General features: G+C 34.9%; 1 protein-coding gene and 1 pseudogene across 1 annotated transcript; one reads left to right on the top strand and one right to left on the bottom strand.

The window, feature by feature from the left end:
- The first annotated feature begins 10,631 nt into the window (after positions 1 to 10,631).
- Positions 10,632 to 11,176, top strand: LOC120182904 (annotated as a pseudogene).
- A 376-nt stretch (positions 11,177 to 11,552) lies between these two features.
- On the bottom strand, positions 11,553 to 24,238 carry LOC120182770 (protein TIC 40, chloroplastic-like). The gene is made up of 14 exons (XM_039187641.1): positions 23,942 to 24,238; positions 23,742 to 23,853; positions 23,242 to 23,299; positions 23,107 to 23,124; positions 21,297 to 21,561; positions 20,885 to 20,982; positions 20,719 to 20,782; positions 19,970 to 20,048; positions 19,122 to 19,162; positions 13,742 to 13,787; positions 12,775 to 12,869; positions 12,486 to 12,589; positions 12,330 to 12,377; positions 11,553 to 11,874 (listed from the first exon to the last, which is right to left on the bottom strand). The coding sequence occupies exons 1-14, from the start codon at positions 24,147 to 24,149 to the stop codon at positions 11,815 to 11,817; spliced, it is 1,296 nt and encodes a 431-aa protein (XP_039043572.1). The 5' UTR covers positions 24,150 to 24,238; the 3' UTR covers positions 11,553 to 11,814.
- Between the last annotated feature and the right edge of the window lie 3,257 nt (positions 24,239 to 27,495).

Below are 27,495 nucleotides of genomic sequence, written 5' to 3'. Positions count from 1 at the left end.
AAGATTGGTACCACTCTATCAGTTGGAGGTCGATATGATTTGATAGAATTGCTTCAAGAATACAAGGATGTGTTTGCTTGGTCATACGAAGATATGCCGGATTTAGATACAGAGTTGGTTGTTCACAAACTGCCAATAAAGCCTGAATGTAAACCGGTACAGCAAAAACTGAGAAGAATGAGACCTGAGATGCTGCTTAAGATTAAAGAGGAAGTGAAGAAACAATTTGATGCTGGGTTTCTTAAAGTGGCCAAATATCCTGAATGGGTGGCTAATATTGTCCCAGTACCGAAGAAGGATGGGAAAGTTCGAATGTGTGTTGACTACAGGGATCTCAACCGAGCTAGTCCAAAGGATAATTTTCCCTTGCCACATATAGATACGCTAGTGGATAATACTGCTGGAAATTCTTTGTTCTCTTTTATGGATGGTTTCTCTGGCTACAATCAAATTAAGATGAACCCTGAAGATATGGAAAAAACAACATTCGTTACCATGTGTGGAACGTTTTGTTATAAAGTAATGCCGTTTGGATTGAAGAACGCTGGGGCAACTTATCAAAGGGCCATGGTGACGTTATTTCACGACATGATGCATAAAGAGATAGAAGTTTATGTCGATGATATGATTGTCAAAGCTAAGACAGAGGAAGAACATATCGGGAATTTGAGAAAGCTTTTTAAAAGACTAAGAAGATGCCAGTTAAAACTCAACCCAAATAAATGTACTTTTGGGGTGACATCTGGGAAGTTATTGGGATTCGTAGTAAGCCAAAAAGGAATTGAAATAGACCCAGATAAAGTAAAGGCTATTCAAGACTTGCCATCCCCACGAACACAAAAAGAAGTCAGAGGATTTTTGGGGAGATTAAATTATATAGCTCGGTTTATTTCACAGCTGACAGAAAAGTGTGATCCCATATTCCGCCTTCTTCGCAAGAATAACTCAGGGGAATGGAGTGAGGATTGTCAAAGAGCTTTTGAAGCAGTGAAAAGATATTTGTCGAGCACTCCAATTTTAGCGCCACCCATCTCAAGCAAACCCTTGATTCTATATTTGTCGGTTTATGAAAATTCAATGGGGTGTGTGCTGGGGCAACGTGACCAAACTGAGAAGAAAGAAAGAGCTATCTATTATCTCAGCAAGAAGTTCACTGAATGTGAGACAAGATACTCACCCGTTGAAAAGTTGTGTTGCGCTTTAGTATGGGCTACCCGAAGCTTAGACAATATATGTTGTATCATACTACTTGGCTTATATCCAAGCTTGATCCCTTGAAATATCTAATGGGTGTGCCTGCATTATCTGGAAGATTAGCTCGTTGGCAGATCTTATTGTCCGAATTTGACATCCAGTATGTAAACCAGACGGCAATTAAAGGAAGTGCTATAGCGGAATTCATTGCAAGCAGGGCTTCGGAAGAATATGAGTCGTTGAGCTTTGATTTCCTAGATGAAGATTTAATGGATATTTCGGTAGAAGAAGCAGTTGCATCCACTAGTAAATATTGGAAGTTGAACTTCGATGGTGCTTCAAATGCCATGGGACATAGAATTGGGGCAATTTTGGTCTCACCAGAGGGAGAGCATTATCCTTTCACCAGTCGGCTTAATTTTGATTGTACTAACAATATGGCTGAGTATGAAGCTTGTGTTCTGGGTCTTAGAGCTGCTGTTGAACGCAAAGTAAAAATGCTCAAGGTGTATGGAGATTCAGCTTTGGTAATATACCAGCTCAGAGGAGAATGGGAGACAAAAGATCCCAAGCTTGTAGAATACCGTAAGTTGGTTATGGAGCTTGTTGAAGAATTTGAAGAAGTAACTTTCAATTACCTCCCCAGAGAAGAGAATCAAATGGCAGATGCTTTAGCCACACTGGCAGCAGTGTTTAAGATGAACGAGCATTCAAATATGATGCCTATTGAAATGAAAGCTTATGAGTATCCAGCCCATTGTTTTAATATTGAAGAAGAAGAAGATAGAAACCCCTGGTATTATGATATCTTGCAATATATAAGGTATCAGAGTTATCCAGAACAGGCTACTGAGAATGATAAGAGAACCATTAGAAGAATGGCATCAGGATATGTGCTTGATGGTGAGACTCTATACAAGAAAAGCCTGGATCAGGTTTTGTTAAGATGTGTGGACGCGAAAGAAGCCAAAGTGATTCTTGAAGAAGTGCATGAGGGAATATGTGGTACCCATGCTAATGGGCATGCTATGGCTAGGCAAATTATGAGATTTGGGTATTATTGGTCAACTATGGAAACATACTGTATCAATTATGCCCGAAAATGTCACAAATGTCAGATTTATGGAGATAGGATATATACTCCTCCTCATCCGTTGCATGTAATGACAGCTCCGTGGCCATTCTCAATGTGGGGCATGGATGTTATTGGACAAATTTCGCCCAAAGCTTCAAATGGTCATCGCTTTATTCTGGTAGCCATAGATTATTTCACCAAGTGGGTAGAAGCGGCTTCTTACGCAAATGTTACCCAGTCTACAATATGCAAATTTTTGAAGAAGGAGATCATTTGTAGATATGGTTTACCCGAGAGGATTATCTCCGATAATGCGTTGAATTTAAATAATAAGATGATGGACTCGGTCTGTAAACAGTTCAAAATAAAGCATCATAATTCCACCACTTATCGCCCAAAGATGAATGGGGCAGTAAAGGCGGCCAATAAGAACATCAAAAGGCTCATAGAGAAAATGACTGAGACCTATAAGGATTGGCATGAGAAGTTGCCCTTTGCTCTGTTGGCTTATCGAACTTCAGAACGGACTTCAACTGGGGCAACACCATTTTCTTTGGTTTATGGGATGGAAGCTGTCTTACCTATTGAGGTGGAAATTCCCTCACTTCGGATTTTGTCAGAGGTAAAGCTTGATGAGGCAGAATGGGTCCAAGCTAGGTATGACCAGTTGAATTTGATTGAAGAAAAGAGATTGAAAGCTATTTGTCATGGTCAGATGTACCAAAAACGTATGATACGAGCACATGGTAAGAAGGTTCGCCTTCGAGAATTCCATGAGGGAGATTTGGTGCTTAAAAGGATTTTGCCTATTCAGAAGGATTTCAGAGGAAAATGGATGCCCAATTGGGAAGGACCTTATGTTGTCAAGAAGGCCTTTTCTGGGGGAGCTCTAGTCCTAACTGAAATGGACGGATCAGAATTACCATATATAGTAAATTCCGACGCTGTTAAGAGATATTTCGCTTGAAGAAGAAATAAAATAGAAAAAATGAGAAAAATGAGAAAAAAGAAAAATGATGGAAAAAATAAAAAGAAAAAATGGAAAAGGGAAGAAAAAATAAAAAATGAAAAAAATGAAAAATGAAAAAAAAAAGAAATAAAAGGAGGGTTCAGGATGAAAACCCGAAAAGGGCGTCTTGGAACCAAAGGAGGTCTCGACTTGAAAACCCGCAAAGGGCGACTTGAGTTGAGTTTGAAATTCAGAATTCGTGCATGGTGAAGGTTCTGAATCAATTTTGGAAGTGGAAAGAGCTCCTGATATGGATAGTAACAATGACAGTCGGTGATCAGGGATGAGACTAAAGATTAATGAGTCTCGATTGAAATAACCAAGAGAAATTGAATGCATATGAGATTCAATACTGGTTTAGGGAATCCAATAATAGAGATTTGGGAGTTTAGAAGTAGCTTCATACTCGTAAGCATCACAATTTTGGAGATCCTTTTGACAGAAGCTACACTCGAGACATTCTAACGGCGTGCCAGTTCAAAAGCATTTGCATTATTGATATTTGAAGACGCCTACTCTTTTGTTCTTTTACTGTTTTCAGTTAAAAGTTTGCCATAAAATTACCTAAAAATTCTCTGCATTTTATAAATAAAGAGATATATTTTCTTGTTAATTTCCCTCTTACAAACATCTTATTTTGAAAGGTCAAAACATATAGCTTAACTTGAAGTACATGTGATCATTTTGTATTATTGTGCAAAAGGTTTTGGAGAATGCATGTATTCTGAAGTTGACAATGGTTTAAACATGTGAGCTTGTGTGGTTACGGGAAAATGAGATCTTGAAGTTCGTAGAAAATTTCAGCCATTAAAAGATGACCCAAGGAGGTTATCATTGATCGAGAAGTTGGTCAGGGATACTGGCGGGTTTCAAGAAAGAAATGAACCAAGGTCATGTTAGGGCGAGAGATATGGAATTGAGATTGTCAACTGGGGTGAACTGGTCAAACGTTCTGTGCCCAAGATGAAGCCGAGTTCCATCGAGATCAAAAGGAGATAGAGTTCATTCAAAGAAGAAAACGCATTGAATTGCATAATTGCATACATTTTAGGCATGAGTAGGATCATGGCATTCATAATCGCATGATGGCTTAAATATCTACAGGTTTCCCAGGGATAGTTGAAGATTGAAGATATGAAAGCATCGAGATGAAGATAACTGGTCTTGAGATTTTGACAAAAATGATGTTTATACGAAAATTGAGTCAAAGCAGATTTAAATATCCAATGGCTCTAGACAAGTTTTCACGATGGAGATGGATTTTCAAAAAATTTCTCAACTTCTAAATTTTTTAGTATAATATTTTTCAAATATACATTCATGATGAATAATGTTTGATTTTCAGGTTTGACCTTTGAAGCAAATCATCTATAAGCCTTCACGAAAGAGTAGTGAAGCAAATTCGTTTGTTGAAGATTGAGTCCTATACTCTCTGAAAGAATAGGGAGCGGACAAGTTTGTTGAAGATTGAGTCCTATACTCTCTGAAAGAATAGGGAGCGACAAGTTTGTTGAAGATTAAGTCCTATACTCTCTGAAAGAATAGGGAGCGGACAAGTTCGTTGAAGATTGAGTCCTATACTCTCTGAAGGAATAGGGAGCGGACAAGTTCGTTGAAGATTTAGTCCTATACTCTCTGAATGAATAGGGAGCGGACAAGTTCGTTGAAGATTGAGTCCTATACTCTCTGAAGGAATAGGGAGCAGACAAGTTCGTTGAAGATTGTTCGAGTTCTATACTCTCTGAAGGAATAGAGAGCGGACCCGTTTTATGAAGATTGCTCGAGTTCTATACTCTCTGAAGGAATAGGGAGCGAACACGTTTGTTAAAGATTGAGTCCTATACTCTCTGAAAGAATAGAGAGCGGGCCTGTTTATTGAAGATTTTCCGAGTTCTATACTCTCTGAATGAGTAGAGAGCGGACCTGTTTTATTGAAGATTGTTCAAGTCTTATACTCTCTGAATGAATAGAGAGCAGACACATTTTATGAAGATTGTTCGAGTCTTATACTTCCTGAAGGAATAGGGAACAGACTCGTCATTTGAAGATTTTTCAAGTCTCACTTATCCCGACGTAATATTGAGTGGTTTAATCTTTTGAAGTCCTCATGACCGGACAAATTCGATCATCTTTTGATCTTTGTTCTATTCTCGTTACACGACAATGAGCAAAGAGGGGCAGCTGTAGATGCTCGTTTCTGTCCGGGGCCAAGTCAGAGCAGACCCGAAGCAATGAGAGCCCAGATGAGCCCAAACCAGATGAAGGTCCAGCTCAAGACCAATTGACAACAGTTTGATGCAGAAAAAGAAAGAGATCCAGGTTGGTTTTTAGCAGTTGGAATAATTAGATAGTGGGGAATTAAAAAACTGTAAATGGTCAGTTTTGAGGGGGTTTAACCACTAGAAACTATCAACCATGGGGAGGGATAGAAAGGGAGAGAAAACAGTAAAGGAAAAGGAGGCAACAAAAAAAAAGGAGAAACAGTGAAAAGAAAACCAACGAAAAACACAAAGAAAGGAGGAAAACGACCAGAAACGAGGGGGAAGCAGAAAATTGGATTAACTATCATCGATTTTGCAGTATTGAGAGAATACGAAAGGAAATCACAGTGTAATCATACAATTCAAAAATAGATAAAGGATTAAAGGTACATTTCTCCTAGGGGTTCTTCTCCAATTTTCTTAATTTTTCAGTTCGTTCTTTTGTTGTATGCATGTGTGATTGTTTTTAAAATTAAAATGTTGAAAGGAATTGGGACTTACTTATACTGCTCGAGCATAAAAAAGAAGGAGTCTCGTCGGCTTCATTTGTTCACTGTGTGGGTTCGGTAGTCAATAAAAAGTGTGAGATTTAGTTTAATAATACCAAAATAAAAAAAATAAAGAAAGGAAGCAAGGCAGTACCTTAGGATCGAGCAGTAGAGATCAGAGTGTAAGGGTCTCGGGGTTGGGAGTTTAGGTTTGTTTGAGGTTTGTCTAACTGTCAAGATTAGTGACTAGGGTAGATTTAATCTTCATTGGAGCATGCGACGACTTTGTGTGGTTGTGGGTTCGTAGGAGAGGGTGAGAGGCTCAGCGGCGTTCATGGATCGAAGGTAAGTCTAAGGATTTTGGTTCTCAGCTAGAGTTGTGTGCGGCTAAACCCTCGTCGGGTTTAGATGGTATTCTCACCGGAATCGAGCGAGCAGAGAGGGTCGTGAGTGAGGAAGAAGGAGAGTTAGACAGTTGAGAGTGATAGAGAACGGCGATGAATTCGTTGGGTTAGATATTAGGGTTGTGTCTAAAGGTTAAACGCCATCGTTTCAGCCGATACTTTCCTAGTTTCTATTTCTGACCCAGTATTATGCGCGCATTCCATTTCGGTCCCCAAAATCAGGCATTTCGAGCTTTGTTGTTATTTTAATATTGTCTCTTAATTTTAAACGTTTTATATTTTAGTCCAATTCCATATTAGGGTCATTTTTGCACTGTTCTTAAATTGGTTATGTAATTTACGGAACTTTCATTTTGGTCTTTGAACGAATCTTTTGCACCTTCTTAATTTTGTCTTCATATTTATGAGCGCTTTTCATTTTAGTCCTGAAATGTTTTTATGTTTTATTTTTGAAATGTAATTTGTAATTTTGGTTGTTTGACCATTTAGTCACTTAGCATGTTTTTTAATTTAATAGTTAATTCCTACTTTGCATGCTTAGTTTAATTTTATTTTATTATGGTCCTTCATGGTAATTTTGAATGTGAAGTCAAGTTATTAATAGTATGTTTTATTGTATATATGGTTTTATTCTAATGTATGTTAATGTCGTAAATACATATGATTTTTTTTCTAGATCTAGAAGTTTGTTTGAGTGCATGGCATATTTTAATTAGTTTTTGCATGACATTATTTTGCATAATATGCATGATAACCTCATTTGCATAACTCGACATATATCACATAATTGGATTAAGGGTAATACCCTTTTAATTTAAAATTGTTGAAGTGGGCAGTCATAACTGATTTGAGGTTCGCTTTTAATGATTTTAAAATAAAAGTGTATCCCGAAAGTGAAACCAAAAAATTGATTCGTCACCTAAAATTTGGGAACGAGAGAAAAAGAAATGTTCGTTTATTTAAATATATCGAAAAAAGGTTGTTATATCTTTAAGATCTGGTCTCGATATTTGTAAATAATCGAACATTCTTTATCTTTCTAAAACGACTTGGTAATTTTAATTTAATTTGTTTGAGTGCTTTTGAATGTTTTTAAATTTATATCTTTGTTTTATGAGATCAAAAATCAAAATAAATTCGAATTTGTAAAGTTCATTGCAAAGACGTTAATTAATCGACTAGGTACTGATTTAGGGCGTTGTGGGGGTGCTAATCCTTCCCCACACGTAACCGACTTCCGAACTCGAATTTTGGTAACGCATACCTCAATTTGTTGTTTTAATTAAAATTAATTTTTATTTAAAATGACAAAGCATTTCTGGGTGCCCAATCACACCCTAATTAAAGATTGGTGGCGACTCTTTGAACTGTATTTTTTCGATCATAAAGGAAATCCAAAATTTTTCGAAACGAGAGGTTTTCAAATCACATTTGTTTTTAAATTAAAAATTAATTGAAAGAGGTAAATTAAAAATTAATGTGGTTTTTTAAAATCTTAATTTTTCACATTTAAGAAAAAAATCGTTTCGACATTGGTCACTATCAAAATTTTTGTGGTATTACAAGAAAAATAAAGAAGCCTTATACAAGCAGTGTATGTTGCTTCAAAGGATCAACTAGAAGATGTCATGACTAAGGCGCTTAGTACACAACAACATAATTTCTTGGTTTCCAAATTGGGGATTAAAAATATTTTTAACCGTTCAACTTGAACTTGAGTGTGTGTTAAATATAAATTAAGAGTTAGTTAGGCGATTGTAAATATGTTGTTAGTGGGTTAGTAAAACAGTTAGATTTCTTGTATATATATTATGTTGATTGGTTGTAGATATTTTCAATGATAATAAAATAAACATTATTTTTCATTTTATTGTTAACATAATATAATATAACTATACATCTAAAAATATATTAAATAAATACTAATTTAATATATTAAAATTTCTTATTTAAATTTATCATTTTAAAATTTATTGTAAATAATATATTTAAATATATTAATAAATAAAAGATAAAAACTAATTTAATCTTTAACTATAAATAAAAGAACAAGTTCTGTCGAAACTTTTGAATTGATAACAATAATTTTTATATTACTATTTGATATTAAAAATAATTTATCAAAAAATAATTTTTAGATAAACACTAATTATTATTATTATTATTATTATTATTATTATTATTATTATTATTATTATTATTATTATTATTATTATTATAGATAGATAGATAGAACTTCATACGTGATTAAATTTTTTAAGATAAAATACACTGAACGTCATTGAATATTAAATTGTGTATAAATTTAACTCTAAACTTTAAAACAATTCAAATTAAGAATTGAACTTTTTCTTTGGGTTCAATTAAAGCATTTGATAGTTAAACCATTCAGCTCAGTTGGTAGAGCACAATGTTCTTAACCTTGAGGTCGTGGGATCGAGTCTCATGGAGGGCATTTCATAATTTGGAGGTCTCCTACGGAAGTTGCTCTCAACCTAATGTTGGGGGCAGCCTACTATCTTACCTCCCTCTTACCCCATTACATATGGGAATAAGGGACAACCATTATCATTTTTCACTCATTTTTATTATACTATAGGGTTGAGGATTTTTTTTTAAAATTTGAGGCATTTATCTAAAAAAAATTGATCAGTCATAAGTAATATTTCATGAAGATAAACAACATACTTCGAAACTAGTCTCATCAGACGAATATTAGAGGAAATTAAAGCATTAAAATATCCAATCTTTATATGATTTTTTTATTAATTTTGAGTGAGTTTTGTGAAAAACAAATCATAACAGGAAAAAAGTATGAAATGTAAATGTTTTAATAACGATCTTGTTATAAATAATAATTGATGACAGTCAGACGAGTTAAAGAGGTAACGATAAGCACGAGATTGTTTAATCCTTTCGTTTCCTTTTCACATATGCTCTTGTACTTTCGGCTAATCAAATCTGGGTTATTAGTTTGAGTTTGGATGAGTTATGTTCTCAATTAGGGCATCGGCTTGATCGTGATAAGACTTGAATTTATTTTTTTAAAGAATGTCAATCAAGATTGGAGGGATACAATTAGTCGGGGCTAGAATTTCTTCTAGGGTTGGGATTTGGACATCAATTTGTGTGTTCCATTACTACAGAAAAGGGTCACTAAGACAACTTATGACTTTTTTTTTTTTTTGAGAAGATGAAAAAGACGATTTCGTTGACCAAATAATTTAGGTAGATTTTAAAAAAAATACGAGTATTTAAAATTTATTTTGGGATTTATATCATTTATTACAATATGCGTGGGGCTGGTCATGTGAGGATTACGAGTTTCATAAAAATATAATAAATAATTGAAACTCGTCACAATGATATGTCTAATTCTATACAATTTTCTTCTAGTCTAATGGTGGATCCAGAAATATTTTCCAATGTGAGCACATATGTATTAATGACAAAAAGAGTTTGTATTAGGTTGTACAAATAAAATTTCAGAATGGACACATTTAGTAAAATGAATAACAAACATAAAGAAATTCATATTCTAGGGTGAGCACATATCCACCCTGAATTGTACATACATCTGTCACTGTTCCAGTCCATATGACGTCTTCTATTTTTATAGAACTCATCATTTTTTTTCGTTAAAAGTTTCACATACACTATACCAAATAACCTAAATTCCAATATAATGCAGGGGTTATACAGAGCTGATATAAAAATGTTATCTTCACTGTTTGAAATGATAATCATCCGAAGTCTTTCTTATTAATCGTACAAATCACCAAAGGTTGTGACAAATTCCCCTCTTAGTTTTTCCCAATGGAAGAAAACAAAAGCAAGAAAGGAGAAGAGGTCACATTCACTGCAGTGTATATCATCATCATCACCAGCAACCTCAAATTCAACTCCAACCCCTCCTTCCTACTGCTTTTTCTTCTCCCACTGTCTCCTTTCGAATCAAAAGTTCAGTTTTATATCCCCTGTTTCTTCTTCTTCTTCTTTTTAACCCACCCATTTCTCATACTTGCCTAACATTTTATGTCGAAAATGTCTTAGGCCTGACCTGTTACAAATATTGTTCTCCAAATCCAGCAGAAATAATATACCAAGTCTCCAAAATTCAAGGTATAGTTTGAAGAAATGATGGGACTAAGACCAACTCTAATTTCGAAGTATAACCCACCAAACTGTTCACAAACCTTAATGACCAGCTTCAGCAAACCCAGCGGAATGAAATACTACAAGCAAATGCCTGCAAAAACGCCTATCCACTCAAACATGAACAGAAGGGTGGGAGTCCCACTCATAGCAACAATGGCTTCATCTTTACTAATGAAGAAGGAAGAGAATAGTGCGTATGGACTTGAACTTGACCTGAGAATGGTGGCACCAGACCAGACTTTTGAAGAAGAAGAAAATGGGGTTCAAAACCATGCAAAAGCTTTACTGAAAGGCAAAGATCTGATTGAACCCAAGGCATGGCATGAAGTTCAGGAGGAGTCAAGGAGTTCTTCATTGTTGAAGCAGGATATTTATACTATCATTCAAGGGAAACCTTGAAATCAAAGGCCTCAACTTAGGAAACTTTATTCAAATCTTTTCAACAGTGTTACCAAAGTAAAGATTATACTCTTTTCCCCTTGTGTGTTTGTTTTGATTTTGATAGGGTTTTTATTATTTTGATTTTTTTTACATTGCAGTTGGATTATGCAGCAAGGGATGGAGATGAAACCCAGGTTTTGCAGTGATATGATGAGATTGTTTTGGCTCTCAACGATATTTGTCAAAACTCTGATTGGATTTTTATAGTGTTGTTTTTATCGTTCTTTGTGCTATTGAAGCCAATTCCCAGCTAGCGAAGGGATCCTTTTTTTTCCTTCTAACTAAATTTAATTCATGCAGACGACATCCAACAAGTTTATATAATGACCTCCAGCAAACATCGACTCCTATTTAGATAATGTTATTCTTCCTAAAGAATTCTAATTTGACCTAAAAATGGATCTGTATAGTGTGTATGCATTGTCAATAAGCTAAAAAAATTCTAAAGCATATACTACGTTATAATCGTATCAGATTATTAAAAAAGTACTGCATCTTATGTCAATGTAGGGAAACTATATTTATAAAGAGAAACCATTTACAGTTATTTTCGGTATAAACCCAGTTGTCAAAATAAGCATTAAAATTCAACTACAGCTAATGGAACCTTTTAGATTATACAGTAAAAGGTGAATGTTTGGAATACAACCCATTGATATGGTTCATTCTAAAACCAGAACAAGTGATGTAAGATTTGTGTTCGGTCTATACTCCAATATTGGGTCACCTCGACCATCTGACATAAATTATACTCTGAGAACAGTAACTTCAGTGAACAACCAAATCAAGGTGACCCAGTCACTCCGGGGAAGAGTTCTGAAATTTTGTTGAATACATCCATGACCTGAAATGCAAAAACAATCATATCAACAATAAGTCGTACCAGGAAATCAACTTTAAAATCCATATCAGCTATGACAGCCAGAACATGGCAGAAAAGATTAAACAATAATCAGATGTGCCGCAGGGGGAATCTTAACCAGTACTTTGCAGCCCTCATTGGAACAGTAAAAGCAATACATTTGCATGTAAATGAACATGTAGGTTTTCACACGTATATCAGACAAGTGAACTCGAAGCAAAAAGCAACTTCATCTTTGAACAAAAAGAAGTAGCTATTTTCAATCGGTTCAAATAAATTGGCATTTATAAACATTGACAACATACAGTTATTAAGGAAAGAAGAGAATTTTGCTTAAAAGGGCGGATTGATGCTATAACCCTCGAAATGATTATCAGTTAACCAATCAATGAAACTTAAATATTAAACATAAGATGTGGATAGAAGGCCTAGATTACCTCCTTGTCATTTTGGTATTTTGCAATGCTCAGTGGGTTTTGTGAACACTGGGGAAAGCAGCAAAAGAGAAAAGAACATTAATACTAAAGATTTAGTATTCGTGCAAGACATCGAAAGAGAATTAACAATTCATCAATAAACCGGGTAGAACATACATCCATTATAGCTGCTTGAACTCTAGGGTTTTGGAACGCCATGGCAACTTCAGGATTGGCCATTATTTTGGATATCACTTCTTCAGGTGTAAGCCCAATCTGGTCTGCATAAGGAAAAGGAAGATACTGAACCCCTATTCAGGTAATAAAGTATATTTTACCATGAGGACCAGACCATCTAAAAACTGTGTATAACACATATAACAAATAAAAATAATTAAAATATACGTCAAGGAATTAATATCTTATCCCAAGCATTGGAACACTTCAATAAAAGGTTCAGACTTACCGAATTGCTGCTTTACCTCACGACTGTTGAGATCAAAATTTTTCAAGGAATCCATCATCCTATTGTCCCATTCAGAACTTCCACCCATATTATTTCTGAAAAAATTTAGCAAGGCGTACACATAAGTATATGAATTGGCCATAAACTCAGCCAATTCTAAATAATAAGAAAATTAATAGTAACCTTAATACATATAATAGGAGCAAATGAATAGAGATCAGCATCATTTCACATTAAGTTTTTTTTTTTTTTGATAGAAGATGAGGCCTCATAAAAACCTCCTTTTTACCCTCCATGTTATGAAAGTAACATGAAGGGTAATGAAAGGAGGAAAAGAGCACCTATAATTTTATTAAACAGAAGAAAAGTACATTACCCACTCTTACAACAAAATAAACCTTCCCTGAAAGCATAAGACTTAAAAACCACTATCAGCTGGAAAGCGTAGACACAAATGACATAATACTGAGAACAAAAACCTGCAGAAACAAAATGAAACATACACTCCAACTCCTCAAATACAACGGCAGCTAATCAACCAATTCCATCATTTCACATTAAGTTAATAAGTTTCATCGTAAATCTCGACACTTATCTTTCAACATCAATTGCAAGAAACTCAAGAAGAATGGTAGGGAATAATTTACACAAATAATGACTCTTTTGAGCAGAGTAAGAGTATATATTGGTTCCCTTTACGTATATATAAATATTTTTTTAGCATCAATGAACCCCCAAAGATGTAAAACTAGACAAACATAAAACTAAAGGCATCTGTCTATCCGAAATTTTAATTTTTAAAATCAAGACCAGGAATCATGCAACAATAAACATTACATAAAATATTATAACTGAACAAGAATCCGAAACAAACATGTTAAGTTTTTGGAGGCAATGCTTAAAACTCAAGTCAAGAGAAAGGCAGGCTCATAAAAATAATCAACTGCGGAAGTCAGAAAAAGCATACAGCATATCTTGCAGTTGTTGACGGTATTGAGGATTTTGTAGCATCCCTGTAAAAAATATATGCAACAGAAAGACAATTGATATATACTAGAAAAACATCCATAAAATTTAAGCATGCTTATATATTAAACAAATAAATCTCTTAAGAAAGAAAATAATTCCATTCAGGGAAATAAAGCAAGCATTTCAGGATTCAGAAAACTGGGGAAAGTACTTAGATTAGAACTGACTCTAAACATGATATACGGGTACCAAACCCCTTGGCATAAAAAATGTTTTTTTCAAAAGCTGTAAAGTCTGATAGACTGATATCATATTTAACCAGACTGGAGACAGAACACCATCGATGCTTTTAACATATAAATTTTATAGACCACATAAACCTGTACTTTATTCCAACCTCCCCACCTGAACAAATGTGAGAAGAAATAAAATTCTTACTTTATTGCTCTAAACGTAAATTACAATTTATAAGGAAGAACTACTCTAAGTTAGGAAATGATTTCTAAGATCAGGGAATTAGATTAGTGACTATTTACGTAAGGCAAATTCCTAGAATTAAGAAAAAAAAAGATACTGTCCCTTGATTCTAGGAATTCCAACACTCCCCCTCAAGCTAGTGTATAGTTGTTCATCAAACCCAGCTTGCTAGTGAGATCTTCAAACATGTTCTTGTTTAGGCTCTTGGTAAACAAGTCTGCAATTTGTTGTTTAGTTGGTAGGTAGGTTATGCATACTTCCCCTGATTCGATCTTCTCTTTGATAAAATGACGATCTATTTCTACATGTTTGGTACGATCATGGTGAACCGGATTGTATGTTATGCTCACTGTTGCCTGATTGTCACAGTACAGTTTCATAGGTCTGGTGTGAGGCATTTTTAATTCCCTCATTAGTCGTTATATCCAAATTCCCTCGTATATACCATGTGACACAGCTCGATATTCAGCTTCAGCACTACTGCGGGCTACAACAGATTGTTTTTTACTTCTCCACGTCACAAGATTACCCCACACGTAGCTGCAGTAACCGCTTGTAGACCGTCTATCATTCACACAACCTGCCCAATCAGCATCTGTGTAGATGTCTACATATCGGTTATTTGTTTTCTTGAAGTATAGGCCCTTACGCGGTGTTCCCTTCAAGTATCTCAACACCCTATGGACAGCCTATAGATGTTTCTCCCTTGGGTTATGCATATATTGGCTGATAACACTCACACTGAAAGCAATGTCAGGACGAGTGTGGGATAGATAGATAAGTTTTCCCACATGTCGTTGATATCTCCCCCTGTCTACTTCCTCTCCATCTTCATTATTTCCAAGTTTCAGATTGAATTCCATCGGGGTCTCTGCAGGTCTGCAACTTAACATGCCAGTATCCTTCAGTAAATTTAGGACTTATTTTCGTTGAGAGATGGAGATACCTGTTCGAGACCTTGCTACTTCCATTCCAAGGAAGTATTTTAGATTTCCCAAGTCCTTAAGCTCAAATTCAGTGCTAAGGAACTCTTTTAGGCATCCGATTTCATTCGAATCATCTCCTGTTAGAATGATATCGTCAACATAGACTATAATGATGGAGCATTTACCTTCCTTTGAATGTTTGTCGAACATGGTATGGTCAGTCTGTCCTTTGGTATATGTCCTGCTGGTCATAGCCTTGGTAAATCGACTAAACCAGGCTCTTGGGGACTGTTTCAACCCATATAGTGATTTCTTTAACCTGCATATCCGACCTTTTTCTTCTTCGAATCCTGGTGGAAAGTCCATATACACTTCCTCGGCCAATTCACCATTTAGGAAGGCGTTTTTAACATCCAACTGAGCCAAAGGCCAATCAAGATTTGCAGCAAGTGACAGAAGAACCCGAATAGTATTAGGTTTGGCAACAGGTGCAAAGGTCTCATCATAGTCGATCCCATATGTCGGAGTGAATCCCTTTGCCACAAGTCGAGCCTTGTGCCTGTCAATAGTTCCATCAGTTTTGAATTTGGTGGTGAAAATCCATTTGCAGCCTACTGTTTTTTTTTCCTTTAGGCAGATCCGAGATTTCCCATGTTCCATTGTTTTTTAGAGCATTCATTTCTTCCATTACAGCATGTTTCCATTCGGGTGATTCAAGAGCTTCCTTCACATCCCTTGGAGTTTTTACATGGTCAATATTTGTCACAAAGTTTTTGTATGACTTGGATAGATTTCCATAAGACACAAATCGAGAGATAGAGTGTTGGGCGCAAGTCCTTACACCTTTTCGAATAGCAATTAGGAGATCATTAGATGGAGAATCAGGAGTTACCTCTGTTGTAGAACAGTCCACGGTTGTAGATGAATTTGGCACTGCTATGTCAGTTTCAGGAGAGTAATGACGCCTTGAATAAACCCGGAGTTCAGGAGCACATAGTTGCTGAGTTTCAGGAGCAAGCTGTGAAGCAAGTTGTTGTTGTTTCTGAGTTTCTGAGTTTCAGGAGCAAGCTGTGGAGCAAGTTGTTGTTGTTTCTGCAAACTAAGATCATCATTGTACTGCTGGGAAGGGGGCTGCTGTGAGGGGATTATAAGGATGTCATTTGTATGAAAATTTTGTGGTAGATTATGATCGGGTGGTGGAGTAATAAGGAGGGTATTGAGGTTCTCATCTTCATTGAGAATCTCCCCCTGAAGATGAGTTGCTGAAAAATATGGTTTTGTTTCAAAGAAGGTTACATCTCGGGAAACAAATACACGATGCAAAGTAGGTGAGTAACATTTGTACCCTTTTTGCATAGGGGAGTAGCCAAAAAAACACAAGTATGAGCACGAGAGTCAAGTTTAGATAGGTTGGGTTGATGGCTATGGACAAAGGCTTTGCACCCGAATAATTTAACCGGTAAGGTAGGAACATGATAAAAAGGGAAAGCTTTTTGAAGGGTATTTAGAGGTGTTTGAAATTTAAGGACTTTGGATGGCATTCGGTTGATTAGGTAGCATGCGGTAAGAACAACCTCTCCCCATAGGTATTTTGGGATATTTGTGGTAAACATTAGGGCTCGAGCAACATTTAATAGGTGCCGATTTTTCCTTTCCGAAATTCCTTTTTGTTGTGGTGTGTCTGGACAGGAGCTTTGGTGTATGATGCCTTGTTCTGCAAGGTAAGGACTTAAAATCGAGTTAAAGTACTCTCTTCCATTATCGGTGCGGAGAGTTTGTATGGTGGAATTGAATTGGGTTCTAATCATTGAATGAAAATTTTGGAATACTTCGGGTGTTTCGGACTTTTCTTTGAGGAGATAAACTCAACAAACTCTAGTATGGTCATCAATAAATGTTATAAACCATCTAGCCCCCGTAACATTTTTCACTCGGCTAGCCCCCCATAGATCACTATGTATTAAGGAGAAAGGTTTGGATTGGATGCAAGGTTTTAATGTATAAGGAACACGAGTATGTTTTGAAAGTTGGCAGATTTCAAACTTTAGGGAAATTGGATTTTTATTTCGAAATAACAGTGGAAGTAAATACTTCATGTACAAGAAGTTTGGATGTCCTAGCCTTTGGTGCCACAGCATAATTGTGTCCTCATGTGAAGCAAATAACGCCAAACTTCCTTTCTTTTTGTCTTTATTCCAAATGTAGAGTCCATCATCAACCTTAGCAGTGTCAATCATCTTCCTCGATTTTTGTTCTTGTATAACACAAACACGAGCAAAAAATTCAACAAGAGCAGCTTTATCCTCAATTAGTTTACTAAGTGACAGTAAACTGCAGGATAAATTTGGGACATGTAAGACTTTTTCAAGAGAGTTTTTCAGTGAGTTGAACTGCCCCAATTCCAGCAACAGGCGAGTATGAACCATCAGCTATTCGGATACGAGATTGATTGTGACAGGGGATGTAGCTGTGGAACAGGGATAAGTTACCTGTCATGCGGTCGGAGGCACCTAAATCCAGGATCCAAGCGGATTGATTAGTTGAATCCGAAGTAATATTAAAAGCAGTACCTTGAATAGCCAAGGATCCATGAGCAGTGGATGTTTCAAGTATCTTGTGCAGGGCTTCGAGTTGAGATTTGGTTAGGCGGACATCCAAGGTATTTTTTGTAGAGGATGAAGTGTTGGATGATACAAGAGCCTTGATCTCTTTCTGAATTTTTGTGTTTCCAGGGTATCCATGGAATTTGAAGCACTTTTCTCTCGTATGACCAGTGTGGTTGCAGTGGCTACATCAAGGTCGTTCTCCTGTTCGAGTTTGACCTACATAACTCCTCTTTTGGAATTGAGGACCCCTAGATACAAGGGCTGAGGTTTCAACTGGACGATGTCCAGTGGTAGTTACTGGTTTTGGGTCCTTATTATCTCCCATCATAACCCGACGATGATTTTCCTCTCTTCGAACTTCTGCAAAAGCTTCACCAATGGTAGGAAGTGGAGTTCTGCCTAAAATTCGTCCACGAACTTCATCCAAATCCCGATTCAGTCCTGCAAGGAAATCAGTCTTTCGTTGTTGAGATGTGTTCTAAATTTGGATTGTTCCAAGCCTTCACCCCAGTCTGCTTCATAGTACATGTCGAGTTCCTGCCACAAGATCTTCAAGTTATTATAGTAATTAGTTACCTCAAGCGTCCCTTGTCGAATGTCTTTTAGTTTTAATTTGATCTCAAATACTTGGGAAGCATTTCCCAGATCAGAATAGTTTTCCTTTATTGCATCCCACATTTCTTTTGCAGTCTTGAATAGGAGATAGGTCCGGCTTATGTGGCTTTCCATCGAATTAATTAACCAGACCATCACGATTGAGTTGTTGAGTTCCCATGTAGCGTAAGTAGGGTCTGTGATGGTTGGCTGAGGAATTTCTCCATTGATATATCCTAATTTCCCACGGCCTCGAATAACCATTAGAACTGATTGAGACCACTGTAGGAATTTTTTTCCATCTAGACGATGGTTGGTGATTATAAGAGAGGAACTCATGTCACCAAGAGGGATTGGTTGATTTATGTTTTGTGCAACATATGAGGTTTCAGATTCGGAAAGATTTTCTGGTTGTTCTGCCATAAGAAGAAAACAACGCAAGAACAATTTATAGAGGAAGAGCAGAATAGGATCGAATGAGTCCTACAGCTCTGATGCCATGAACAAATGTGAGAAGAAATAAAATTCTTACTTTATTGCTCTAAACGTAAATTACAATTTATAAGGAAGAACTACTCTAAATTAAGAAATGATTCCTAAGATCAGGGAATTAGATTAGTGATTATTTACATAAGGCAAACTCCTAGAATTAAGAAAAAAAAGATACTATCCCTTGATTCTAGGAATTCCAACACCACCCATCCTCCTCAATCCTCGTCCATAAAGAAAAGAACAGAAAAACAAAGAAGGAAAGAGTGGTTAAGCATGGACTTACATTTAAATGTCTCAGGGTTCCTCATTTCCTCAGGCAAGTATCTGTAAGAATAAATAAAAGATTAAATTTCCTTTTCAATAAATAACAGATTGCAATAAAAGGGATAATTCCATTTAAAAAAATAACTACTTGAGCACCAGGAAGAAGTCTACGAGTAAAAGAATTTTTAAAACAAAGAGATTTTAATTGGAAGAATTCTACTTTTAGAGGTGCTATTAGGACTCAGCTGAAGGTAGTAAAGTGGAATATATCAATTTCCATCTATACACTCCCTCCTTATCCTTTCTCTTTGTAATTATATCAACCTTAAAAAACAGCCAGACAGTCAGCTTCTAATGCTACAGTTGATCTTTAGATAGTCCAACTCCTAATACTTAGGGTTGAATTTTATCCCATAAGTAGAGCAATAAACGACTTCCAGATGTGGAAACAAATTAGGGAAGCAAAATGAAAAGTTAGGTTTGCTTATCTATGTTTTAAGAGAAAAATAGTATGATGTGCTTTAGAGCTTACAAGCTTTTGAGGGGGTTTCAGTGGACTTATCTCATTACTATATCTAATTCAGCTAATTCCATGTACTCGAAAAGTTAATGAAAGCCTACTAGCTCCATGTTCATTCATCACAACATTTGAGATACCAATCCCAAACGATTTTTAAATATAAGAAAGATATACCATTGACCTAGTTTTTTGTTACTTCTATAATTATTCCAAAGAATGAAAACGAAATAATGGGTATTAAGAAAGAAGCATAAGCTTACCCTACACTCCTCAGGTACACCAAGATGACATGACGTCAATAAAAAATCAGAAAAAATAAAATATTTGAGGAAAAGAAGTTTTATTACGGATAAACCATCTTCTGCACTGTTGGATCTTCCATCATTTTCTCCAAAGCATCCACAGATAAGGCAGGACCTGCTCTTCCTGCAAATGTAACAGAATGCTTTATTAAATATTACAGAGAGAGCACAATAAACTAAGAGCATGCCCAAAATGTGTACATGCATGATTTGATTGTTGACTATGGATGGGTACAAGTCTACTACTGGTAAAGAGGCACAATGTTTAATTTAATCATAAAGCAACCAAAATGCAACATAAGAGAGCAGCAGAAATGCAGCTGTATCAAAGAGGTAATAGAACCACATATTTGGTCACCGTTTAGCTATGTCAATATATGCACCAACAAATATCTTTCAAAAGGGCTAGTGTTGAACAAAATAGCATTAATTACTGCGAAAATTATATGCATGTCAACTCATGAAAAATCAAGTGATGACAAGCACTTCCCTTTTACTTCGCTGCTTAGTGCCTCCTATTATTGTTCCTTTTTTTTAACATAGATATCATAATCAATCTATTATATCCCTCCTTGTCAGAAGATCTATTGATCTCTAAAATATTGGAATAACACTTTTTTTTCAAGTCATTATACCTCCCTTGGTCCAAATAAGATTTTATACCAACGGGAAAACAGCAGGATTTGCAATCGATACAAAACTCTCCATGCATTTTTATCCATTTCTTTAGACAGTTATTACAATGACTACAAACCAAAACGTGTCACACTTTCATTTCAAATAATCATTTGTACCAGTTGTCTGATAATTGCCAAAAGCACTAGCATCCTGCTTTGATGCAGCTCCATTGTCAGAAACCTTCAGACATCATTCGAAATTTTAATTTTCCAGGATAGATGCATTGAAATTACAGAAATTAATCCATAGAACAGTCTCACAGAAAAAGCTTAAAAAACTTACATCCTTGGGAATCTGAGCATTGTCTGATGAACTTAGCTCTACCACATCTTCAAAAACATTCTTCTGCATGCTCTCTTCTGGAGAAACATCCACAAAAGCTGCAAATAGAATTTTGAATCAGTCTTAAGAAACAATCTCAAGAACATCTGCAATTGGGATGAAATGAGTTGTTAATTGAATCCAAAACCATCATTTGAAATAAAATATTCCGTTGATACTACAACTCAGTTTTATACTTCCATAATCCATATATTAAGTAAACCCATTATTCTAGGGAAAGAAAGAAAAAAAGATTTGTTAATTTTACTAATGTTTCATATGCATGAGCGTGCCATATAATGTTCCATTTTACCTCAAGGAAGAATTACACAATATACAACATCATGTGGCAGCAGTAAAAGTTCTACTTTACCATATTTCTTTGGTACTGTAGTTTCTGTTTCACTTTTTCCATTGGTTGCTGGATCAGTTATCGGGGCGGATTCAACTTTTGTTGCAGGTACATCAACTGTAACTTTGCTTTGATAAGGTGGAGGAGGTGATGTGACAGGGCCTTGTGATGGAGGTGTTGGAAAAGGGAACGGGGATCCAGATGGAAAAGCGGCATTGCCAAATTGGTTATTTTTTGTATTCATCTGGCCCATCATGGTTTTGAACGCTTGCTGCATTGCATATTTCTGAACAATGGAAAGGTGGATATCATAAATCAATGAAATAACAAAGGTATTCAGCGACCTCCTCCACCAGGTTTCAAAGTTTAAGCACATAAAAAGAGTTAACCATGCAATGATAAATGTAGACATATTAAGGCACAACTCAAAGGCCATGAAAGAGTGTTATATATCTAACAAACTATGGTAGGGCTCTTATATGACAACCAAGAAACTTACAGAAATACAAAATCTATGTATCATACTGATACGGTTCCACTACTATTGCAGACCTATTCAAGGAGAAAATGGAAAGCACAAAACAAGGAGCAGATAGTGGAAGATCAAATCTAACTTTCTAAGCTACTTGGACTACACAATCGCCATGATCTACATGATACTAAAGCAGAGTTGCAAGTCTTACCTTAACAAACTGTATGTTCTCCATGTTTCCACAACTTCAGTTCTTCCATGCTATCCATTATCTCCTACTTTATAGGTATTTAGCTATGTTTTCCAGAAGAAAAAATATAGTCCATGTTATTTATTATATATATCGTATGTGATTCTGTTATTTGAATTTCAAGATTATTGGTTGTAATTGTGTCAAGATTCTTACACTGCCATAGCTAATAAATATTACTATTCTGTTCTGTATCTTCTCCATTTTTGTTAAAATTTAGATACAGCAAATATTACTATTCTTTCTCATACCATTGTTATCTAGATACGAGTACTTGTCCTGGTGCCATAACATAGAAGAGCATAGAGTCATGCCAAGTGTAGATTATGTAAAGGTAAGCTGCCCCCATTAGGTCAACTTCTCAACATATCCAATCAAGATCTGACAGAAATTTAGGAGGCACAAATCATACAACTAGCTCTTACTTTCTGGATTGGATTCAACACCTTGGATTTATAATTTCCATTAAAAAAAACTTCATTGTCAGCAAGAACCACCATGCCCCCACCCCTGCGTCCAGGCAGGAATCATCTACCTCTGGGATGGATGAAGTGAGTTTTACAAATATCAAAATACAATTTTGCAGGATAACTATAGGCCCTGTAAGCAAAACCTGTATTCTCCTATATGGTTTTGAACTATCACTATCTATTATAGCCTTCATTATTGGATTTCAAAGAATGTATAGTGAATAGAATCAATTACATAACCAAATAATTTGATCAACTGCTGCATATCCCTCCAAAAAGAAACTTTAACAGATAAAATAAGGCACCTTGATAGAGAAACTTTAAAAAGTAAAGGAAAGACATAAACTACCACTTATAATAATTTGGTGAAATAACAATTGGTACAATAGCCAATTTGATCTAAAGTTTCCCCACTCACATGCCGATTTCTGTCTTCGAATGTCACAAGAAGCGTAATGAACACTTTCACTTTGTAGAAAGCATCCGAACCATGCAAACTAAAAAGATTTATATCCATTGCCAATTTTCATTGCTTCATTTAAGTACCCAATTCTACTTCCAAAACTAGAACATAAGATTCAATCATACAACTTACAGGCAAAACAACATAACCATACCTCATAGTAAAGAAACCCTCACCTTTAAGCTTGAAGCTACCTGTCATTTCAATCAACTTCATTAAGATATATACAAAAAAAACAAATTCCAATTAATAGAACAACTCTAGATATCACTCAAAAAGACTGAAAAGAAAAATAGAAGCTTTGTGCTCACCCATGTAAAAAGTGCTGAGAGCCCAACACCTACTCCAATCCAGAAAAGCGGTGACCCTCTGCAAAATATGAACACATAAACAACTAGGCAAACAAAAAAATGTCACACCAGAAACTATATACATTTGGAATGTCCTTCTAATCAATACTTTCTCTTTCACTAACCCAAAACTGCTATAAAGTAAAAGTAAACAATTAAAAACTATAATTATTTCACTATACAGCTATTTCATATACAAGAAAAATAATACAGTATTTCATTATACATGAAAACTATTGCTTTGTTTCATCATCAGTTTTTGCTCATTACAAAGTTAATAAGAAAAATTATTAAAAATGGATAAATAACTAAAATGCAACATTAATCCAAAGATAGACTACTACTTTCTAATCCTGCGTTGAAGCAATTTTTTTCCTGAAAATTTAGTTCATGTAATCCCATATTCAAAAGCATAAATCAGAAACCAGAGATAATACAAGGAAAACGATGGATTGAATTACATTTGAGAGGACGGCGGTGGCACAGTTGGAAAAGGGTTGACTCCAACCGAAGAAGTTTGCTGATTACTTGAAGAAATGCTGGCAAACCTTTCGTCTCCAGATTTTCTGAAAACTGCATTAAGAGGACAGAATAAGATCAAATATAATAAACTTTAAAAAATAAGAAAAAAAAGAGGTGAAAAAGAGAAAATAAAAAAAACCAATTTGGGGGAGACGTCGTGGAGGAGTAGCGTGGGCCAAGTAGGAGATTCTGGAACGACGAGGAGCAATCCTAGAAGTTGGAAAAGTGAAGATTTTGGTAGGTGTTTTCAGAGTATAGATAAGATTATTATTATTAGTGTGTCCTAAAAGATAAGGCTTTGGAGGTGAAGAAGAGGATGCAATCAACGCCATATTCATATTTTCCATTGAATTTTACAACCTCCCAATGGGAAAATTAGTGAAATTTGAAGTGAGAAGAAGAGTTAGTGAGGAGGGAACGAAGAACACAACAGAATGGGATAAACGACGGCCCAAATGTTTTATGTTTGATATTCGTCATACCTAAACTAAAATTTTGTTACATTGGAGCTGTTTGTTTCTTTGGATAATTCTATTCCATCGCAGATGTTATAATTGCTCAACTTATTCATTTTAGAATTTAAAATTTGAGTAAACTTCAGAGTTGATCACTTTTATTTTGTTTTGTTAAATGTATAGTCATTCGATTCAAAATCGTTAATACGTGGTCACTTTTATTTTATTTTAGTTAAGACGTCATTTCGCATAAACGATCACTTAAATCGTTAACGTATATCTGACATGGAACTGTAAATAAATAAACTTAAATTAAATAATAATCACATGACCAATTGATTGGAATATTTAAAAAAAATAAAAGAGAAATAATTGATGTCAAACGGTGAATCACTCTAAAAATTTTCTATTTAAGTAGCCCTTACCTTGAAATACCTAAAGCATGTTTTGAAACCATTTGAAATTCCTAGATGTTAAAATCATCTCTAAAATGTAGGGAAAAAGAAGAAATGGCGGTGAAGAAGAGTATCGGGGAAGGAAGTAATGTAATACTCATTTGTTGTTGTGGAGAACGAGCTGAAATTGTAATTGCTTGGATTGATGAAAACCTAAGTAGGAGGTTCTTTGGATTTAAAAATTATGGGAATAGAAACAAGTTTTTTTTTTGTTGGTTTCTTTTCTTGGTATGATGTTCTTATGTCCTTTCGTTCAAGAGTGATTATTGTTAGACCCTTGAAGAATGTGAAGAAAAATGAGAGAACGAGAATGTTAGAACACATTTGTTAATTATCTGTGTTGATTTTGTGTGTGACGATTGTCTAGGTTATGAAGTAATGGGTTGGAATTTAGGGTTGTTTGAACGGTGTGATGGTGGTGGGGGATATTAGTAGATTTAGGGTTTAAGTTAGGATTCAAGCAAATTATTTTTGGTTTAATGTAATGGAGGTTTTTTTGTGTAATCTATCTTCTTTTGTGATTATATCCACTTAACTAATATACAATTTGTAAACTAATAAATGAATAAATCTGTAACAAAATAATGACCGAAGATTTGCATTAAAGTGAAAAACATGTTTTAAGCTTATACATGATTAAATTAACTACAAAATAATAACCTAAATTATGACTTAAAATCTGTTCAAAGTTAACTATATGTAATCACAAAAGGTAATGCATATAAAGGACATTACAGACAAAATAAAGGTGGTTCACAAAAGAAATTATATATTGAGGTTATTTATAAAAATAAGTTTAAATCTTTGTGCAGTTTCAATTCCTAGTTGAAGCTTGTGATCCTTGGTTTAGAAGATCGGTTGATTCTTGAGTTGTAGGTGCAGGGTTGGAGACATTTAATTGTTGACTGACAGTCACATTTGATTTTTTCCCACATATTTAATTTTTTTCCACAGATTTTTTTCCCTCATAGCTTTTGATTCCCCCTCAATGTAGTTTACCCATGAAACGTTTGAATCCCAAAACAAAAGGTTTTGTTTAATGGATCAAAAAAGGGGTTAGATTATCGCGCCAATTATTATGATAAACGAGGTATGTTAAAAAAGGCAAGGTTAATATAATGAAGTCAAACAGTCGGTCAATTAATCTCTTATTTTTTTAATCAACGTGTGATACACGTGAAAATGACATATTTTATATTTTATTTAATTATTGTGCCAAGTCATCGATCTGATAATGGTTTAACGGTTGTTAAAGTCTGAGTGACTAAATATTTAAAGATTGATAAGCTAAGTGACAATATCTTAATTAAACCAAAACAAACGTTAGCACACATTAACTTTTTTAAATCGAATGACCATAAATTTATAAAAATAAAATAAAAGTGACCAACTCTGTGTTTACCCTTAAAGTTTTTGGAGTTGTTTCTTTCTTTGGACAATTCTATTTCATCCTACATGTTATAATTACTCAACTTATTCATGTTAGAATTTAAAATTTTAGGTTTTAAATTTTAAATTTTAGGATTTAAGACGAAAATAGATATGTTGTGCAAAATAAATTATATGCAATATGTGTATCAAATTATAAATTTTATTCAAAGAAAAATTATGAAAAGTATCTGGTACACAAGCAGTGTAAATTTTAGTTTCTACAACTTTGATTATTTTAATGTTTTGGGGGGTTTATCTATGGTTTAAGGCCTTTATTTAAATTTAGAGTTTAAAATTTAGATTTAAAGTTTTAGAATTTAGATTTTAAGTTTTAAAATTTAATATTTTAAGTTAAAATAAACATGTGTAAAATAAGTCTTATTCAAAGAAAATCATCTAATATTAAAATGTGTAAACTTTAGTTTATACATATCCCTGTTTTAAGGTTTTAAGGTTTAATTTATAGTTTAGATTTTAAGTTTTCAAAATTTAAAGTAAATTTAAAATAGTGTCATGGTCTTGAAAGTGGAACTAGAGATCGAAGGAAGTGAAGTTGAGGGATTAGGGATTTCGACGAATGAGAAAAGGAAGGTGGATAAAAGTAAAAAATTATTACTGGAGGAAATGACGGTGACAAAAGAAGAGCACGTGAATGAAGAAGTAGGCCAAAATACGGGTAAACGGATCAGCAACAACCTAGCCAATTAATCTCATCAAATGAGGAAGCAACGGTCCTGAAGAGAATCTAGTTTGTTAAGAAGAACAACAACTATCAATAAATAATTTATACAAATCAGAATGAGCTATATAACATGTAAAAAAAATGATCTAAAAGGCATTATGAATGAACTTCAGTATTTTTTTCTAAAAATCTTCATTTTCTTCTTCATTCTTAAATCCTTTCTTACATATTATCAGGTTAAACCCTGACAATTGGTATTCAGAGCAGGTTATTTTCATGAAAAAGAGAAAAATATTAAAGCTGTAAAAATAAGAAGACTTAAAAAATGGTAGAGACCAATCCAACTGAATCTTAAGAACAAACCACTGAAACTACAGAGGATGTGATTCTAAAATGGTGGAAAGCATAGAAAGCTATCTGGGAAGAGACATTACAAACTTAGAGACTAATTTTGCAGAAACACGTGGGTATCTTCAATGAATCTTGACATTGATGTCCAAGAACGCATAGGGAGTGGAGCAAATGACCCTTAGAAGCAGTAAGAAGATAAAGGAACAACCACTTACTAAAGCTGATGGTAAGAGACTGTTGGGAAATAAACAAGTAATTTCCTTATAACCAGATTAGTGAGAATGCGAAATAAAAGCGGAAAATAATACCCAAAATTGAT

This window comes from Hibiscus syriacus, unplaced genomic scaffold (assembly GCF_006381635.1).
Source record: "Hibiscus syriacus cultivar Baekdansim isolate YM2019G1 unplaced genomic scaffold, ASM638163v2 tig00112738_pilon, whole genome shotgun sequence".
In the NCBI taxonomy this organism is placed as follows: Eukaryota; Viridiplantae; Streptophyta; class Magnoliopsida; order Malvales; family Malvaceae; genus Hibiscus; species Hibiscus syriacus.
This window is presented reverse-complemented; position numbering and strand designations above follow the sequence as displayed.

What these genes read in the sequence shown, in the direction of transcription:
- LOC120182770 (XM_039187641.1), bottom strand. Translation starts at nt 24,149, where the DNA reads ATGGAAAATATGAATATGGCGTTGATTGCATCCTCTTCTTCACCTCCA. An exon ending in TGGCAATTATCAGACAACTG is followed by an intron (nt 20,049 to 20,718) that starts GTACAAATGATT and finishes TTACATTTGCAG; the next exon opens with GAAGAGCAGGTCCTGCCTTA. An exon ending in AATACCAAAATGACAAGGAG is followed by an intron (nt 11,875 to 12,329) that starts GTAATCTAGGCC and finishes TTTGCATTTCAG; the next exon opens with GTCATGGATGTATTCAACAA.